Consider the following 18680-nt stretch of genomic DNA (forward strand, 5'->3'; position numbering starts at 1 on the left):
AAAAATTTTACCACTTAAAATTTAACACATTTATTTCATGGTTTCTGGGTTTTAAGTAAAAATTATTTAAAGCCTTCTCTTCTCCAAATTTCTGGAAATAATTAACTTAATAACCCATACTCCCCCAAAGTGTGAGTAACAAATTTATTAGAAACTAAATCCCCATGTGTACCTATATCAAATTCTGGATGTTTTACTCTGTTTGATTATTCTGTCACTTCACAAACCAACTTTATGTTTTAACATTTGATAATACGTTAAAGGGAAAATCTGAAGCACAAATAGGCTAACTCTATTAACAATAGTAGATATTCCTGACTCCACAAAACAAATACATAATCACACACCTTACTTTGGGCATAAAAGCCAAAAGTTCAATTGGAAATTTAATAAAATGCAGATGGGGTCCTATTGGTGCACATGATATCTGCAGGTAAAACTAACAATCATAACAGAACATCTTCAAAAATGACCAGTTCTCAGCCTTGCTGCCAAAAAGACACACACGAAAGATGACAGTCACACTAAAGCACATCCGTTTGTGTGATTCCAACAGGCCAGCCATTGCTCAGCCACTTCACTCAGAATAAGTGAAAGCTTTTTTTGAATAAGAAGAGCATTAAATCCAACGTATTTTTCAACTAATTTTTTAATAATTAGCAAGGGCCATGTCCTTGCCCATCTATACTTGTGACATTCCTCAGCTGACTGTGATAGCTATCAGAACACCAATGCTGAGAGTCTCAGCACAAGAAACTCTGAAAATGACCTTCTCAAAAGGCAAGATGTTTCTGAATCTCTTTATTGTCAGGCTACATTGGTGTCAGTAAAAATATACTGCCAAAATGCAATGCCATTCAGAAAGACAGGTTATAGGGTTACTGATCCTGTCTAAGAACACTGGAAAACAATTTCCAGAGAGTTCTTAAAGCCAGAGGAAATCTATTGGCAAGTACCAGAAATCCAGTAAATGCCCAGTGAAGTACAAATTCATTAAATAAACATTGTGCAGTAACAGCATGGCATTTTTACCATAATAAACTGCCAAAAACAAATAAAATTTTTATATCTCACCATTATCCTACTTTATTCTTTGAAACTATTATTTCTGAACAAAATTCCCAATAAGAATAGGGCTGTGAAATATCCATTCTTACCCTCAACATAAGGTCCTTCTTTTGGATGCTCCCGGACTCTTAAATTGAAGGTTTTGGATGACTTCCGCCTAAGTAGATCTCGCACACGTTCATTATAAATCTCTAAGTAGCTAGAAATTTTAAATAGAACTGAATTCAGAACAATTATTTCAGATATTAATAGCAACAGTAATAACAGCAGCAACATGCATTTATGGGGGCTAACTGTGCAGCTGGTACTACATTAAGTATAATATGTCATTTAATCCCAACAACAACCCAGAGGTAAGTGGCACAATTATCCGCATTTTATAGGTTAGGCAACAGAGCTTTACGGTGATTTAGACAACTTGTCCAAGGCCGTCTAGCTACTGAGAGGTCAAACACACTTGACGGCTACATCTGTTCTCAAAACCACTGAAGAGCCTGACTCCTAGGAAAGGTTTAATTTCAAAAAGGAAAAAAAAAAACACCTTAATCATGAAGACTTATTTAGAAAGTACACTTATAGTGATCCTACCAACATAGAGAAAAACACAAACCATATTCAGCTAAAAGAATAAGGCATGTGAACTGGGTATACAAATAACACTCAAAAGCTCACCCCATTTAAACAAAACATCCAAAAATGAGTGTTTCTGGCCAATCTGGGTTATTTCTACCAGCCTCCCAAATCCTAAAGCAAATTGTACTTAAGAGAGTCACTGAAAGTAAACAAGTTTTAAGATTGATGTCCTACTACCATGCTTCAGGAGAGGGGAGAGGCAGATTCTCCCTACAGAACCCAGAGGTGTTATATATTCCGGGTGCCTAAAGGTAAGCTCCAACCAAAGTCATAGGCACTCAGGCCACAGGCCCTACCTGACTTCAGTTCGAAAAGAGGCTTCATCCCATCTGGTGGTTTCACTTATCCGACTGAAGAGCCCTTCACATATCCGAGGTATTAAGCCAGAATCACCCTGCAGTGGGACAGAGGGAGGGCAACAGCTGTCACTTGAAACAAAAGCAACTGGTGACTGAATATGTTGATTGCTGGAGGGGACTCAGACTCAAGATCCCCATGCCACCCTGAAGCTTACCACCCCAGTGCTCAGGTCATACCATTTCCCCCCAGAATTGCCTCCTACTCTCTGAAATAAGACAACTGAGCTTTTTAATTTCTATGCACTGAGATTATGGTAATATGGGGTTAACAACTGTTAAACAGTTAAATCGTGGCATGCAAACATAAGAAAATAAGAGGGTCTCCAGCTATCGAATCAATGTTAAAAATCAGATCTATAACCAAGGAAATTGAAATTCTTTTGATGCACTAATCCAGGCGTCCTCAAACTTTTTAAAGTGGGGGCCAGATCACGGTCCCTCAGAGAGCTGGAGGGCCGGACTATATGAACTACTAATTCCTACTGTAACACCTCGGCTGCGCTCACTGCCCAAAAAACCTGGCGGGCGGGATCAGACTCCTCTGCGGGCCGCATGTGGCCCGAGGGCCGTAGTTTGAAGACGCCTGCATCCCTACACTGGCCTTCCCAGAGAGGAAAAGCTTAATATAGTGTATTACTTATGCAATGGGGGCATGATCAATAATTTGCATGTTCAGTCAGCATTAACAAGCTGATGAACATCAGATCGATATGAAAGATGAGGCAACATGTTGTTAGAAAACAAAACTTCAGAGCTTCAATGTTTTCTTCTGAAGTCCATCCCCATCTTTCCTCAATCCCCACCCCCCCAAAAGAAATAAAAGAGATCATAGCTGTAACAGATTCATTTCTTTATATCATTAAATCAGTACAAATTCTTATCAAGAAAAAAATAAAACTTACCATACTGTAAGTCCTTAGTTTACAAAATAAATTTTTAAAAATACACAAATAGTACTCAACTGTAAAGTCAGAGAAAATAGTTGTAATTTATGAGTACTTTATAAATGTTTCACTTACAGAAAATAGCTCCAGGGGAATTTAACTTTTAGATAAGGTTTTCTCCAAAGGCACAGTAGGAGAGCAGGAAGAAGAAATAAATGATAGAAAGCAAATGCGTCTGTTTGTTCTTCCCTATTTATTCTTCCCTGCTTTTCAGCCCTGGAGACTCTCCTCACAGCCTCATCTACTAATCTTGTCAAGGAAAAGCCTGGAGTTAGAAGTCAAGACACACATACTGAAATGCTGTCATAGGGAGTGACCCAGCCTCCAACTGCACTACTTCCTTGTGCCACCCAACCGTTAGTACTAAAGGCACCACTGTGCCGCCAGCAGGAGCCTGAGGTCCTCTGTTCTATCTCTAAGGCCACAGGCCTGAGAGTCAGTGAACAGTTTTCACCAGGACATAAGAAAAGTAAAACAGCACTACTAAATCTGGAGAAAACACAGACAAGATCAAGTTCCTGCAATAATGCCTAATTTTTGTTTTGTTTTGTTTTGTTTTTGTTTTTTATTTTATTTTTTTAAATATATTTTATTGATTTTTTACAGAGAGGAAGGGAGAGAGATAGAGAGCTAGAAATGTCAATAAAAAAGAAACATCGACCAGCTGCCTCTTGCACACCCCCTACGGGGATGTGCCCGCAACCAATGTACATGCCCTTGATTGGAATCGAACCTGGGACCTTTCAGTCCCACTGAGCCAAACTGGTTAGAGCCCTATTTTTTTTTTTTTTTTTTTTTTTTTTTTTTTTTTTACTCCTCCATATTTTGGGGCAAATATAACTCTAATGTTTGTTCAATTATATAGCATGACTACTAAACTCTACATACTGTGTTGATAACCATATATACTCTATATAAACTAGATCATTCTAATCCTTTTTATGCATTTGCTTGATTTATACAGCACCTTTCTACCAAAGAGTTTGATTTTTTTTTATTTTTTTTTACATTTTTCTTGGGGGAAAAAATGTTTTAAATAATTTTAAAAGAAGAGAGTTCAGTAATTTTATTCAAACTGTTCTGTTGGCAGAAAAGAAGAATAAATTACTTAAGGGCCCAGTACACATTTTTGATAAGATTATAAAGTCTTTAAAAATGGAAAATGAACTGAGGCTTGATCCATTATTCATGCTTATAAACTTAAAACTGTTTCTAATTTAAAATCTCTGAAAGGACATTTGTCCAACTTATTACTGAGTTTTATCTTATTGCAGAAGAATGATCAGAGCATGAAAAGCAAGTTAGTACAGACCAAGCAGATAAAGAGACAATTCTATCAGCCCAAAGACAGAGAATGAAAAATGCTCTTCCCACAGTATAAACAACGTACAGAGTTTCCCATCATCGTGTATGACTTTCCCGATCCAGTCTGTCCATATGCAAAGACACAAGCATTATAACCTTCAAATGCAGACTTCACAACATCTGTGCCGAGGGTTTTGAAAACCTGAAAGCCACAAAAACACAAAAGATATTAACCTAGGTTTTAATAAAAGCCCTTCAGTGCTGACAATATTCTTGAATGCTACTTTTATCCTAGAAGGATTACACCACATAAATAAATCACTGCAGAACAGTTAACAGCAATATGTATGTGTACCCCAGTTTTCAATGAAAAGGAAAGCTTTTTAAGCAAGCAAAAAGCAACCCCCATTCTTTTTCCTACTTACATAACAAAAAACTCCTTTAAGTAAAAAAAAATGAAAATAAGGCAAAGTGACAATTATGTACAGAAGCAAAGATAATTTAAAAGCATGATGATTTACCATTTCAGAATTAAATAAACTTATAGTTATTCATTCTATCAGAGCTTCCAGAAACTAAATATTCAAAACCTGAAAGTCACAGCAGCAAGAAGTTATGCCCAAACTATGCTAAATCAATGCTATCATTCCAAAGGTCCGGCTATTCATCAAAGCAAGTGTCTGAAGGTAGAGGAGGCAGAATGGCTGCTTCCCAGAGTCAGTTCAGATGCTTTTTTCTACTTGGATGTTTGCCCACGATGGAGAGGACTGCATGGGGCCTGTGCCTGTCGTGTCTGCTGTGCCATATAATTGCAGTGGACACTCTGGGTGAAGGACAAATATTTCATCCAGAAAAGTGATATAAATGAGGCAAGTCAAGATGTGTGGTCATCCTACTCACACCTGCCTGGGAAGTGGACGGAGCAAAGCTCTCCAAATCCCCAAAGCCTCATGTTGCTCCCACCCTCCTGGATTAGCACACAAGGGCACATAAAGCACCTCCCTGCTTTAAAAACAATGCACATCAGCCGCTGCAGAATTATCAATGGAGGGACTGCGATCAGATCCCATCAGAGCCAGAGAAAAGTGAGATACTGCCCTGTGGGGCCATCTCACTCCTCATCACCCCCTTCAGAGTGCCCAGACCCATCACCGACACTGCAGGGAGCGAGGGCCTTCCAGTGGAGCACTTACCTCCTAGGAAGGGCTACTACAAACTGGCCATCTCCAACTCAGCTCCACAGAAACCTTCCCAGCTAACCAAGGCCTGTCATCCAAGGCCAAGACAAATTACAACCAGCTGGACTCCTGCTGGCTTCAGCCACCATTTCCCGCCATTTTGTTTGGACTTTGTTTCCTCAAGTCTCGTCCGTCATTTCACAAATTATCATTTTAATGGAGTCATTTCCACAAGTGACCAGTCTCATTCATTCTGACCTCATGCTTTCCATTTCAGCTTTTAGGAACTGATGTTTTCTGTTATTATTTTCAAATTCTGATGACTCACTCAACTCTCAACTGTAATAGCAGCGCACACTGTGCTCATGTATTCGGCCTCATAAAAACGCTACAGGGTGAATAATGTGGCTAGATCGATTTTTCAGGGGCAGAGGTTAGGTCACTGGGTGTGCAGAGTGAGTGGCAGAGTTAGGATTTGCCACCTGGACCTTCTAACATAAAAGCCTCTGCATCTAAAGGCCTCATAGCTATGGATCCTCTTCCCATACCCTGGACACCAACCACACTATCCTACCTGGAAAGATGCCTTCCCCCATTCTCCTCCTCCTCCACCTCCACCACCACCACCCAACTTCTGTGAAGAAGTAGAAGCCAGGAATCTCACGGAGACTCAGGGCTCCAGACCCCCACTGGCTTTCACCATGATATATGGAATATGAGGGGAAACTCAATCTTTCTTCAATTCTGTCTGATTAAACAAAAGGAATGCATCATCTTTATCATTTCATAGAGTGCCAATGGATAGGAAGAACAACCTTCCGTAAGTTCCCAAAGGATAAAGGAAGGAGCTCCTCTCGTAACTTTTGCCTGGGCTAAAACTAAGTCATGGAAAATATCATGTTTAAACCAAACTTAAGTTATCCAAATGAAATTCTTCCCAAGGGTTAAAATCCACACCCACCATTCTGCTTCTACTTTATTTTCCCCAAAGCTAACTCAGCTGGGATTCTCCGACAGCCGGTGGGGTTGGAGCTGGTGGACATGGCTGTAAAACGAGCCTACACAGTGCAGATATGGAGGAACTGAGACCCAGGCCTGGCTTAGTCTCAAGTAACCTCTCCAAAGTTGGGTTGGGACCTGGAGAAGCAGCCAGACACTGCTCACACCTCCCAGGTCCTAGGCAAGGAGAAGAGGGACCCATCACAGCTCCCACAAAGGAGTTATTTACCATCATCTACCACACAGGGTAGGGAGGGAAGGGCTGCTTTAAGAGACTGCTTTCACTACTGGCATCAACCCCTCTGAGAGCCTCACTTGGCCAGGTTATCCAAAGGCCACCTTGCTCCTTGACTGAGTAGACTGTATATGGATAGCTGATTTCCAGAGTAACCCAATTTATCACAGGACCTGACTTTAGGGGCATTGCCCACAAGAGGGCACTGTTAAAAAGACTTCCACCCAGCTTACCAACTGGGAGATTTTAGGTTTCAAGTTTCTCCAGAGGTGAAACAAGGAACAGGTTGTGTGAGATCAAAGCCTCCCTCAGGAGTTTTTGAAGAATCATTAAGAAAATAAGACCTTATTTAATGGACTTTAATTTACACGAGTTTAGCTTTAAATAGCTCACTGATTTATTTATTTTTTTCCTGAATCTAAAATGAATTTGGTCATCTTGGTATTTGATTAACATTAGGAAACTTGACTTGAGCCAGAGTAAGTTGCATAATATATTTTTTCAAGATGTCTTTTTAAATTTTATTTTATTGTTTTTAATCTTCACCTAAGGGTATGTTTTTACTGCTTTTAGTGAAAGAGGAAGGGAAAGGAAAACAAACATCAATGTGAGAATCATCAATTGATTATCTCCATTTGTGCCCTGACCAGGGATCAACCACAACCGAGGTAGGTGCCCTGACCAGGAACTAAGCCTGTGTCCTTTTGGTGTACTGGACAATGTCCAATCAACTGAGTCACTGGGCCAGGGCGAGATGTCTTTTTTTTTTTTTCTTTAATTAAATTTGTTGGGGTGACATTTGTTAATAAAATTACATAGGTTTCAAATGTATAATTTTATGAGACATCATTTGTATATTACATTGTGTGGTTACTACCCAAAGTCAAATCTTTTTCCATCACCATATATTTGAACCTCAATACCCTTTACTAACGCCTAACCCCCTTCCCTCTGGTAACCACCATACTGTTATCTGTGTCAATGAGTTTTTGTTTGTTTTTCTTGTTTTTCATTTGTTGCATTCAATTTTATATTCCACATATTAATAAATCATATGGTTCTTTACTTTTCCTATCTGACTTATTTCACTTAGCATGATATTCTCAAGATCCATCCATGTTGTCACAATTGGCAGTATTTCATCTAGTCTTATGGATGAGTAGTATAAACCTTTCAAATCTTATAAACCTTTCAAAATACCTTTATATTAAAAAAAATTTTTTTTAAAAAGGAGGAGGAAGAGAGGGAAGAGAAGAGGAACAAAAAGGAGGAGGAGGAAGGGGAAGAAAAAAAGGAGGAGAAGAAAAAGAAGAGAAAGGAGGAGGAAAAAGGGAAAGGAAGAAGATTAAGATGATAAACATCATGCTAAGTTGGTATCTTCCCCTGTTTATAGAAAGAATACAACCTGTCAGCTCAATTCCTATGCCAAGTATGGCGGCATGATAACTTCAGTCAATATTTGACATTGAAGCCACTTTTAGAACAGCAGCTATTAAAATTAGGTATGAAGGCCCTGGCCAGTGTGTTCAGTGCTTAGAGTAGGGGTGTCGAACTCAATCAGAGAAGGGGCCAAAATCTAAAATCCAGCCTAAATCGCGGGCCGAATGGTTTACTGAACAGTCATAAACTGTCATTGTGATGGAAACGCAGTGGAGTGCAGTGATGACAGCGCGGTGCGGGCCACATTGCAAGGCCTGGCGGGACGGATTTGGCCCTCGGGCCTTGTGTTTGACACATGTGGCTTAGAGTGTAGGCCCTTGCATCCAAAGGGTCACAGGATTGATTCTGTCAAGGGCATATATCTGGGTTGTAGGTCGATTCCCAGCCCTGATCAGGGTGCCTGAGGAAGGCAACCAATTGATGTGTCTCTTTCACAACAATGCTTATTTCTTTCTCTTCCTCTCTCTTTCCTTCCCTCCCTCCCTGCCTTTTACTCTCTCATAAAAAATCCAATGAAAAATTACCCTCTGGTGAGGATTAACAAAAGAAACAAAAAATAGGTATAAGGGAAGATTACCATTTGTTAATAGAGTTCTTAAAAAATAGGTATTTTCCTACATCTATGCTGGTTTTATAAACACCTGGTTATACTAGAAAATAGTATTTACTACCATATTTCAAGGCTTTTTTAGTTTTATAATGTAATGGAACAATCTCAGATTATTTCAGAGAGTTGAAGAACTCAAAGCATATGAGAAGAACATTGCACACACACCTGAACCATGAAAATTATCCTTATCAGCTGAAAGCTTTCACAATCTAAAACTGTATTTTAAAATTCTGGGCATTTGCCGAAGCCGGTTTGGCTCAGCGGTAGAGCGTCGGCCTGCGGACTGGAAGGTCCCAGGTTCGATTCCGGTCAAGGGCATGTACATTGGTTGTGGGCACATCCCCAGTAGGGGGTGTGCAGGAGGCAGCTGGTCGATGTTTCTCTCTCATTGACGTTTCTAGCTCTCTATCTCTCCCCTTCCTCTCTGTAAAAAATCAATAAAATATATTTAAAAAATAAAAATAAAAAAATAAAATATAATAAAATTCTGGGCATTTATTCTTATCTCGCAAAAGAGTAAACCATCAATATTAACTCTTGAGGAACACGAAAATGTCATATGTTTCTGTAGTTTAACCACCATCTGCAAACGAGTTCTTTCAGTCAGCAACTGTTTACTGAATGTCTCCAGTGTGCCAGGCATGGAGTCACACACCACTCTATTCTCTGTACCTACAAGGCCTCAAATTCAAGTTAAATAACAGGGATATACAGCTGCTCATTAGGTAAGTTAGGAGTGGAGACCTTCATGGCTCTTCATTCATCCTCTGTTGAAGACATTCTTAAGACTATAGAATAAACTATTTCCCTTAACAAATTCCCTCATACCAGTCACTTCATTCCCATTGCTCTGTTAAAGCCAAAATCTGGATTCCAATATCTATAACATTTAATTCCTCACCAGACTCCTAGCTACCAACAACTGATTAATCCGAGGACCTAAACACCAAAGTTACTGTCACTCACTCACTCATTATTTTATTCATTCAACAGGGCTGCCCGGACCATCTGTCATTTAGAGTACACCAATCCCCTTTTCTCTTATCCCCTATACACCAGCCCAAGATCTCAGCTCTACTATTGTCAAGGCGATTCAGCCTGTGGGCTCCAGCAAGTTATTTGAGCTCACTGGGTCTCTTCAAAAAAGAAAAATGGAGCTACCGCTTACCTCATTTGGTTCTTGTGAAGATTAAATAAGACAGTGTACTTGAGCACCAAGCAGTTTCTGACACCAATACAAACTCAGGCAGCATTGGCTCATCTTTCCTCTTCTGGCACCTCTTTCATATCAGGCACTTCATCTCTCTTTACAGCTCCCATTCTCATTGTCCTTTCCATATCTCCCTGATGCTGAATCGACATCTTCTGGATACAATCACTCCAGTCCTCTCCTTTGAACAACTTATCTACGTTCACAACCTATCTTCCTCTAACATTTACATTGCCTCAGAAAGCCAATCCCTTCCACAATCCATTTGTAAACCAACTCAATTTCTTAAATGTTAAGGTGTGTGTAAATAACTTGGGTATTATGCTCAAAAATGTAATTTTGGATTCAGAGGTCTGAGATAGGTCCCAATATTCTGCATTTCTGATATGCTCCCAGGCAAGGCCCATGATTCAGGTATATGTACACATCAAATTGCAAAAAAAAAAAAAAAAAAAAAAAAAAAAAACAGACAAGATGCTATCACATGAATTACTACACAATGAAATTTTTATCCTTGTTTTGAAACAAAAGTTATGATCATCATGCTTAGATTAAATAAATAAATAAATAAGTCCTTTAGGGATTGAATTCTCAGGCCTAAGATATATAACAACCAAAAAGCAATGACCAATTTTATATAAATTTTCTTTTTCAAAAATTAGATGTTTTAAGGAGTGTAGGATAGGCAGGTTTTTCTTGGTATGAAAAATAAACCAAAATAAAGATTCTGAAAATATCTTACCATTTCTTGTGAAACATAATCTGGACTTTTTGTATCAGCAGAATAAAAAGAAAAGTCATAAGTGAAGGTCTTGGTCCGTTCTCTCCCTGAGTCCCCAGACCCTCCTTCAGGTATCTAGAGAGATATATGATAATAATATAAGAAGAGCACTGTCAGTTGACAAATTACCTAAATTTTTTTCTTTGTAAAAAATATACAATGATCACCATTTCTCATATTTACATCCTAAGAAGCATTTAATTCCTCCTGACTAGGAGCTACCCACCCCCACCAAATGGAAATAAATCCAGAGTCAGTCTATGATATGACCCAAGGCTACTTCCCTGGATGTTTTACCATGATTACTTTATATGAAGCCAACACTCCAGCCAGACTCTATTTTATCCCATCCTCAGTGCTTTCCACTGTTCCCTCTACCAGAAACCACCAGCCTCATGGGGAGGCATAACTCCAGGGGGTGCTATTCACATCATCCTGATGGGACTGGAGTTCCCTAGAGTTGTGTGATTTTGTGGCCCCACTGAGAACTCCAGATCAGAGGCTTCCTCTTCCATGAAGCATCCCTTGGGCATTCCCATCTCTGAGAGCCTAGACTTTCCAAGATATATCATATCATTGCAAACATTTGCATATATCTTGTCTACCTTGGTCCATACCTAAAGTGAACCAAAATTCAAGTTTAAAAATCTTTATATGATACTAAAGCCTCACACAGCTTCCAGGGCACATGCTGTATAAATTCAATGAGCATCATATGTTTCCAACATAATTCAGACACTATAAAAAAAAAATTGTCACCGGAACCGGTTTGGCTCAGTGGATAGAGCATAGGCCTGCGGACTGAAAGGTCCCGGGTTCGATTCTGGTCAAGGGCATGTACCTTGGTTGTGGGCACATCTCCGGTAGAGGATGTGCAGGAGGCAGCTGATTGATGTTTCTCTCTCCTTGATGTTTCTAACTCTCTATCCCTCTCCCTTCCTCTCTGTAAAAAAAAAATAAAAAAAAATAAAAAAAATAAAATAAAATAAAAAAAAAATCAATAAAATATACTTTAAAATTTTTTAAAGAAAAATTGTCAAGGTTCTTATTATTAAAATGTTAAAATGTTAAAAGTCTGGGCATATGTTCTGATTACATCAATTGAGGAAATGCTTATAATCTGGAAAAAGCAACAGAGTAATCAAGGAAAATAGACCACTATGCACAAAGAAAGGAGGCCTCTCACTTTGTTTCAGTAACTGCAATTTTTCAATGATTAAACTTTTACCACAGCACTGTGAATATACAAAGATACATGAAGCAAAGCCAAGCAAAGATAACTAGCAGCAGGGAAAGGAGGAGTGGTGACTGGCAGAAACTGAGAAGATGTGGGAGGTCAAAGGAGGGAAAGCTCACTGTGAGCCAAACAGAGCTAGAAGGTACAAGGACTCAGGTCAATGGAGGAAGAAAGGCATTCCAGAGGAGAATGCCTCAGGCAAAGGGACACCAGAGCTTCAAAGGAGGCCTATCAAATTATCTGGGGCATGGCCCAGTAGAAGACAGGAGCATTCCCTAGTTCCTATCAGAGAGCAAGTTGCACCACTTTGAAATCAGATTTCAAAGTGTCCAGTCCCTAGAGCCACAAATTAAGAGAAATCCAACCTGAAACTGACCTGAACTTGACCATTGAGCAACAGGCCTCAAAAACGCAACCCTGCAAGTTTACCACGAGTATCTAAGGAGGAAGGGGATAAATCTATAAAGCTCCTAACTTATTATTAATATCACACCCTTATGTCCCCTCCTAAGTAAAAAGTACTCAAGGACTTGACAAATTCACTGATCAAAGAAAAGAACAGGATATTTTTTTTAATATATTCTATTGATTTTTTACAGAGAGGAAGGGAGAGGGATAGAGAGTTAGAAACATCGATGAGAAAGGAACATCGACCAGCTGCCTCCTGCACACCCTCTACTACTGATGTGCCCGCAACCAAGGTACATGCCCTTGACGGGAATTAAACCTGGGACCTTTCAGTCCATAGGTTGACGCTCTATCCACTGAGCCAAACTGGTTTTTGCTGAACAGGACATTTTAAGTGCAAGAGGAAGAACTTGTCATCTTAGAAAATTATTTTTTCAATCGTTTTTCAGGGGGGGAAAATCAGTGTTTTTATCTTTCATCCCCTAAATTTTGAATAATACCAGCTCCTCTTGCAAAGTTTATAAACATCTTTTTTTTTCATTATACATAAAAACAAATGAAGGACCAAAGCTTATTTAATAATTCACAAAACGTAGCCAATGGCCAGGCTAAGGATCCACCACAGGATACAGAATAAAAACGCCAGCCTCTAAACTAAGCCAAGGAGCTCACATTCCAGAATGAGAGCTTGGTCTGGCTTTCAGATCAAAGGAAACCAGGGATGGGAGAGGAAACGGGATCAATCCTCTTGCTTCAGCATTGGAGCCCAAAGCCAAGATCAAGTTGACATGCCTAAGTGAACTGAGAAAGGAGTGCGGAAATGGCAGAAGTGTCTTATGTATCCACAAGTCACTATAACAGACATGGGGGCTCATGGAACGGGAGCAAGGGCAGGTTGCTACTTGCCTTTAAGTTTGTGATTGTTGTTTTGCTTTTCTCCATTTGTATAATGAATTTGGCTTCCAAGTCCTTTTCCCTACAACACAAAATATTCAGTTTGGTTAGGAGAAAAAAGATTGTTAAAAAAAACAAACTGTGTTACTTTTTACACATAGGAGTTTGTTTTTAAATGGCATCTGAAGCACAATCACTGAAACCACTCTTCCTGGATCCTTACAAATATAAACATGAAGACATACAAAACAGATATCATACCACCATCAAAAACTAAGACTGACAACGAGTTGTTCAAACCTAGGAAAACGTCAAACTGTAAGTTAGAAGGAGAGAAAATGAGATGACAGAAACTAGAGAGACCTGTGAATCATGAAAAAAGCAGCCCACTCAACTGGATATAAAAAGAAAGGCACTTTATCCCTGCACCCAAGATGAGAGCTAAGAAGAAAATGGAGTAAGTGGTCACAGCCAGGTGCTACTTCTAGAATCAGCCAGGGCACTGCCCCTACTTTCCACCTTTTTTCTATATTCATTCAGAGGGGAAGTCAACAGAATGCCTGAAAAAGTATAGTTCCCTAGAATAAATGCCCACATCTATACAACACAGTGTTACATCATTGAAAAACAAAGAGCTCTATACACAGCGATGGAGTGAAAGCCAGAATTAACTTATTGCTGAGTAGGAAATGCAAGGGGGAGAAAAACATACAAGGATACTACCGTTTATATTTAAAGATAATAAGGTTAATCTAATTATTTTTCAAAAAGCTACCTATGAAGCCCTGGCCAGGTAGTTCAACTGGCTGGAGCATTGTCCTGATATGCCAAGGTTGCAGGTTTGATCCCCAGTCAGGGCACATACAAGAATCAAAAATGAATGCATAAATGTGGAACAATAAAAATCTCTCTCTCTCTCTCTCTCTCTCTCTCTCTCTCCCCCCTTCCCTCCTTTCCTCTCCTTCTCCGTCTCCCTCTCCCTTCTTCTCTTCATCTCTTTCTCTCCAAAAATCAATAAATTAATAAAAAACGTTTTAATAAAAGCTACCTATGGGAAAAGAATAAAATGTAGTGGAGGAAGCAGTGATAAAAGCTAGATTTCTAAAACAACAATAACAAAAATATACCTTTATCTCTAAATCATCTTTAGAATGGCAAAGGTAAAATGAAATCTTATACATTTAAAAAAAATTATAAGGGTTTATTAGAGTTTATTTGAGCCAAACAGAAGATATGCCAGGAAGCAAGATCTCAACAGACTGAGAAAAATGCTTCCCAAAGTTGTATTTTAAAATAACCTAAAATGGAAACTTATAAGTTGAAGCAAATAAACCTAACTGTGCACTGCACAGTAGGAAACAATTTTAATTATGATTGTATGGAGGAATTTGACTGGAGAATGTAGTGGAACATAGCAAAAGGAGATAAAGAACTATAAAAAAAATTAAAGCATTTTCAGTAATCATACTTTTGGTGAGGAAGTAAGTATCATCATTCTGAGATTTGTTTGTTTGTGTATTATGAGATAATAAATGAGTAATTATGTCAGTGCGACTGAGAAAGAAAGAGATACAAACATAATATTCATAAAGTTAAATAAAAACTCCCTAATCCTATGCTAAATCTGAATGGAAAGAAACTAGCAAGAACTTTATCTAAAACTGATAGAGCCCTGACTGTGGGGAAGGTCCGCTGCCTGTGTACTGAGGAACTGAGGGTTGCCAGCAGCCATGTGGTGAGTGTGCAAGGGCTCTACCCCAGCCACACCCAGAGGTGGCTGTGGAGCAGGCTGGCACCTTAGAGTGCAATTAAGCCCCTACATTTGGGGTAGTTTGTTACACAGTAAGAGCTAACTGATACAAAGGCCATGTTGAAAAGACCCTGGAGTCAAACTTAGTAAGTTCCTACTGGCCAAAGTTGAGTGGCAAGAAGAATAACTGCAAAAGAAAGACACAGAATATGCATAAGTTCATGAAGTCATAATTGAGAAATAAAAATGAAATGGTCCGCTTTGGAGGATCAAAAGAATCACCTCATTATTTTAAAAGCTAGAAGATAAAGGGAAAGGACCCAGCATTTCTCTGGCATTTCCTAACAAACTGCATGCCAGAGTAACCAAACAATTGTTATAATTGTTGAGGAGAAGTTCCTTTTTTCAAGATTTCCAGCTAATAAATGACGATGGAATGAAAACACTGGAATCTCACCATCTTGCAACCCCTGGTGAATTAATGGCACAGGGGAGTGACCATCAATGGCTGCTAACTGCACTCTCTAGGAAACAATTAGACATGCTGTGCATGCTGACTAAAGGACCAGCACTCCTGCTCAGAGTCTCCTCCCTCAGGAACCACCAGGAAATTCAGGGGCAGGGTGCCAGAGGGCAATCAGCACAACCCAGCTCCTGAGAAAGCTGACAGATAAATGAACTCATTTACTCAACAACAATAACAAGTTGCAAGGAATATAAAGATGGAATAGTAATCTATTTAAAAAGATTGAATCTCAATTCAAACAGAAAAGGGTGTTTGAAATTATATGTAGAGAATGTTAACACTGACCAGATATTTGATGATATTAGGGAATTATTATTACTATTTTAAATATGATGATTTCTTTAAAGTCTTAATCTTTTAGAGATTACTGAAATATTTACAAATAAAAATGATATGATGTCTGGGATTTACTTCCAAATGACCCAGGGCTAGAGGAAACAGGTGCTGGTGGCATCTGGCCACCTCCAGATGAACAGGCATAGAACATGTTGAAAACACCGCTCAGAAACTACAGTGGTTCACAGAGAACCCATTTGGCTTTTCCAATCCAGTGTGACGAAGGGTGGCTATATGAAGCCAATAATGGCTTAAAGACATACAAGAGAAACCCCTCCCATGTGCAAGGTGCTTCCTTCCACTCCTGCCCCCCAGGAACACCCCATGATAAGCAAATATTTCACAGACTATCTCCTTTCCTGCAGCATTCCACTGCTGAAAGTATATCCTGCCCAGCAAGAGAAATGCATGGGTGAGGTTAATACTAAGCCAGCCACATCTAAATTCTTCCCATTCCTACATGAGTCATTTATTTATCGGCCACATGCTAACCTAACTTGTCTAGATCTCTCATTTCAAAACCACTATGGAGGTTCAGAACCTGTGGAGGTACAGAATTGTGGAGGTACAGAACCTGTAGAGGTACAGAATTATCCAGGGATCTAAGATTAGAAGTAATCCTGATGGGTGACCACTTGTCAACTCTTATTTATAACAGGAAACAATGCCGCTGCTACCATGCCTGCTGCCTGGGTTGGAAGCCAGAGGTTAAGAAAGCTCTAGCTCAGAGCCTTATACTTATAAAGCCCAGCTCAGAGCCTTACAAGGCTTTCCATGCTATCATTTATTCTAACCTGTAGGTCAGCACAAAAGCACTTTCCTAGCTTTAAAGTAACATCCATTCTATAAAAAAAATAAAAATAAAAAAAATAAAATAAATAAAACTAGGAAAGATACTGACTGACAGACCATTATATAATGAGAGCATCTTTCTATTCCCATCCCTGAAATCAAAACCAGAGATGCGAGGAGGGTTTTAAAGGTTTTACCGCCTCCTTGACACTATGATTCAGGTGTGGTGGTAGGGAAGGGGATGGTGACGAGTTCACTGTCCTTGAGAATCCCTAGTTTTTCTCTTTCTCAATAATAATATCTCTGTGCCCCAAAAGATAGGCACCCCAGCTCAGACACTTATTAGTCAAAAAGTAGTCCAGCAGCAGCAGCATCGGCCCGGGGGAACCTGTTAGAAATGAGGGATCTCAGGCCCCACCTCACACCTACTGCATGGGAGGGGACCTGCACGGTAACAAGAGTCCCAGCAGATTCCAATGAGCACGGGTGTGAAAAGCACTGCTCTGACGTTGCATTAATATGACAGAGTGATAACTGGTGTTGCATTTACTCTCATGAAGTCAGCTCCACAATGTTTGTACTTTGTACACTGGGAAACTCACCAACTTTGTACTTTGACCTTTAAAGTTACTTTTTAAATTGCATGGGAGAATATGCATACAGCCTAAGTCAGCAGATACTGTTTTCACCCTTTGCTCTTAAATTGTATGTTAGCTTCTGACCAAGAGTAACAAATGCTAGATATATCGGATCGAAGTAGTCACCCGAGTGCCATCACATCCAGGCTCTCCCATTCTCACCACTCCACCCTGCTGACAGCTTCCAGCCCTTTCCAGTATCAGTGTCCTCTGCTAACAAACAGCTTGAAGTCATTTTAAAAGTAATCCCAGGCCATCAAGATTAGATAGAGGCCATCTGTTCTAGAAAGGAAACCTCACAAATAGCAATGTCCTATCCATACTGTTTCCTTCTTAAGCAAAGAAAAAAGATCTATCTTTAATCCAGATATAACCTAGCAGCACAATATTTATAACAAAGATGCTAGCTAGAATTATAGCCATAGAGAGCAAATCTCACTCTAGTTCATCAAAATACTTATGGAAAAGCCAGTGTAATCTCCGTAGCGGTTATGAAGGTTGGAGTTATTAAATGTTGAAACCTACCCTTTAGTGCATTCAACTCTTGTAGATTGCAGGAAGGCTGTCAAACTTTCACATATTTCAGAGAGGGAGAGAAGGAGAAAAGCTCCAGGCCCTTCTTTCCCTTCACACCCTACTGACCAATCCTGCTTGCTCAGCCCCTTGACTCACCAGAGACTATTGCCTGCTCACAGCCTCTCCTTCATCCCAGGTGACTTAGGGCCCATCCAACAGCCTTATGTTCCACTCCCTCACTCCCACAAAACTCTCGGTTAGTCTTGCCCAATCTATCCACTGTTTGCCATCCTCAGCCACATCTTCCCACTCGGTAGCTACTGTCTCATGTCAGGCCACCATCACCTTTCCCTAGTCTCTCTGCCTCCAGCCTCGCCCCCTCCCATCCACACTCCACTCTTACCATGAATCTTCCAGTCTCGAAACGTCTTCAGTGATTTCTCAAAGGCTACAGAATAAAATCTAATTCTCTGCAGTGTTCGAAGTCCTTTGTGATCTGACGGTCAACACTGTGTCTGAACTAGCTCCTCTCCTGGCCAACTCCCAGCCATCCCTCCAGACCCAGCTGAGGCCCCAAACCCTTAGGAGAACCATGGCAAGCCCTCTGCCCCACTCCCTCGTTAGATGGCCTACCTGCTTGCTCATCTACCAGACTGGGAACCCCACAAGAGTAAGAACTCTGCCAGCTTGGGTTTACATCCCCAGACCCTGGCATAGTACCTGCAACTTTGAGGTAATCGTGAAATGGTGTTGCATGTGATGGACTGACTGACTGAAAGCCTAAATGAATGGTTCTACCCCAGCCTCCTCCTCACCATCTT

At 40.0% G+C, this 18680-nt stretch overlaps 1 protein-coding gene across 11 annotated transcripts in view; it reads right to left on the reverse strand.

Annotated features, from left to right (window-relative positions):
* Window positions 1–18680, reverse strand: part of KIF16B (kinesin family member 16B) — a 256668-nt gene that overhangs the window by 209770 nt on the left and 28218 nt on the right. For 10 of the 11 annotated variants that reach the window (XM_045574799.1, XM_036417856.2, XM_036417855.2 and 7 more), the window contains exons 2-6: window positions 13314–13383; window positions 10724–10837; window positions 4395–4511; window positions 1998–2095; window positions 1158–1267 (exon numbers count right to left, since the gene is read on the reverse strand). In XM_045574799.1, coding sequence (XP_045430755.1) covers window positions 1158–1267; window positions 1998–2095; window positions 4395–4511; window positions 10724–10837; window positions 13314–13383 — 509 coding nt within the window. The remainder of the gene's footprint in view (window positions 1–1157; window positions 1268–1997; window positions 2096–4394; window positions 4512–10723; window positions 10838–13313; window positions 13384–18680) is intronic. The other variant, XM_045574798.1, reaches the window with a different exon arrangement.

This window comes from Pipistrellus kuhlii, unplaced genomic scaffold (assembly GCF_014108245.1).
Source record: "Pipistrellus kuhlii isolate mPipKuh1 unplaced genomic scaffold, mPipKuh1.p scaffold_m20_p_6, whole genome shotgun sequence".
In the NCBI taxonomy this organism is placed as follows: Eukaryota; Metazoa; Chordata; class Mammalia; order Chiroptera; family Vespertilionidae; genus Pipistrellus; species Pipistrellus kuhlii.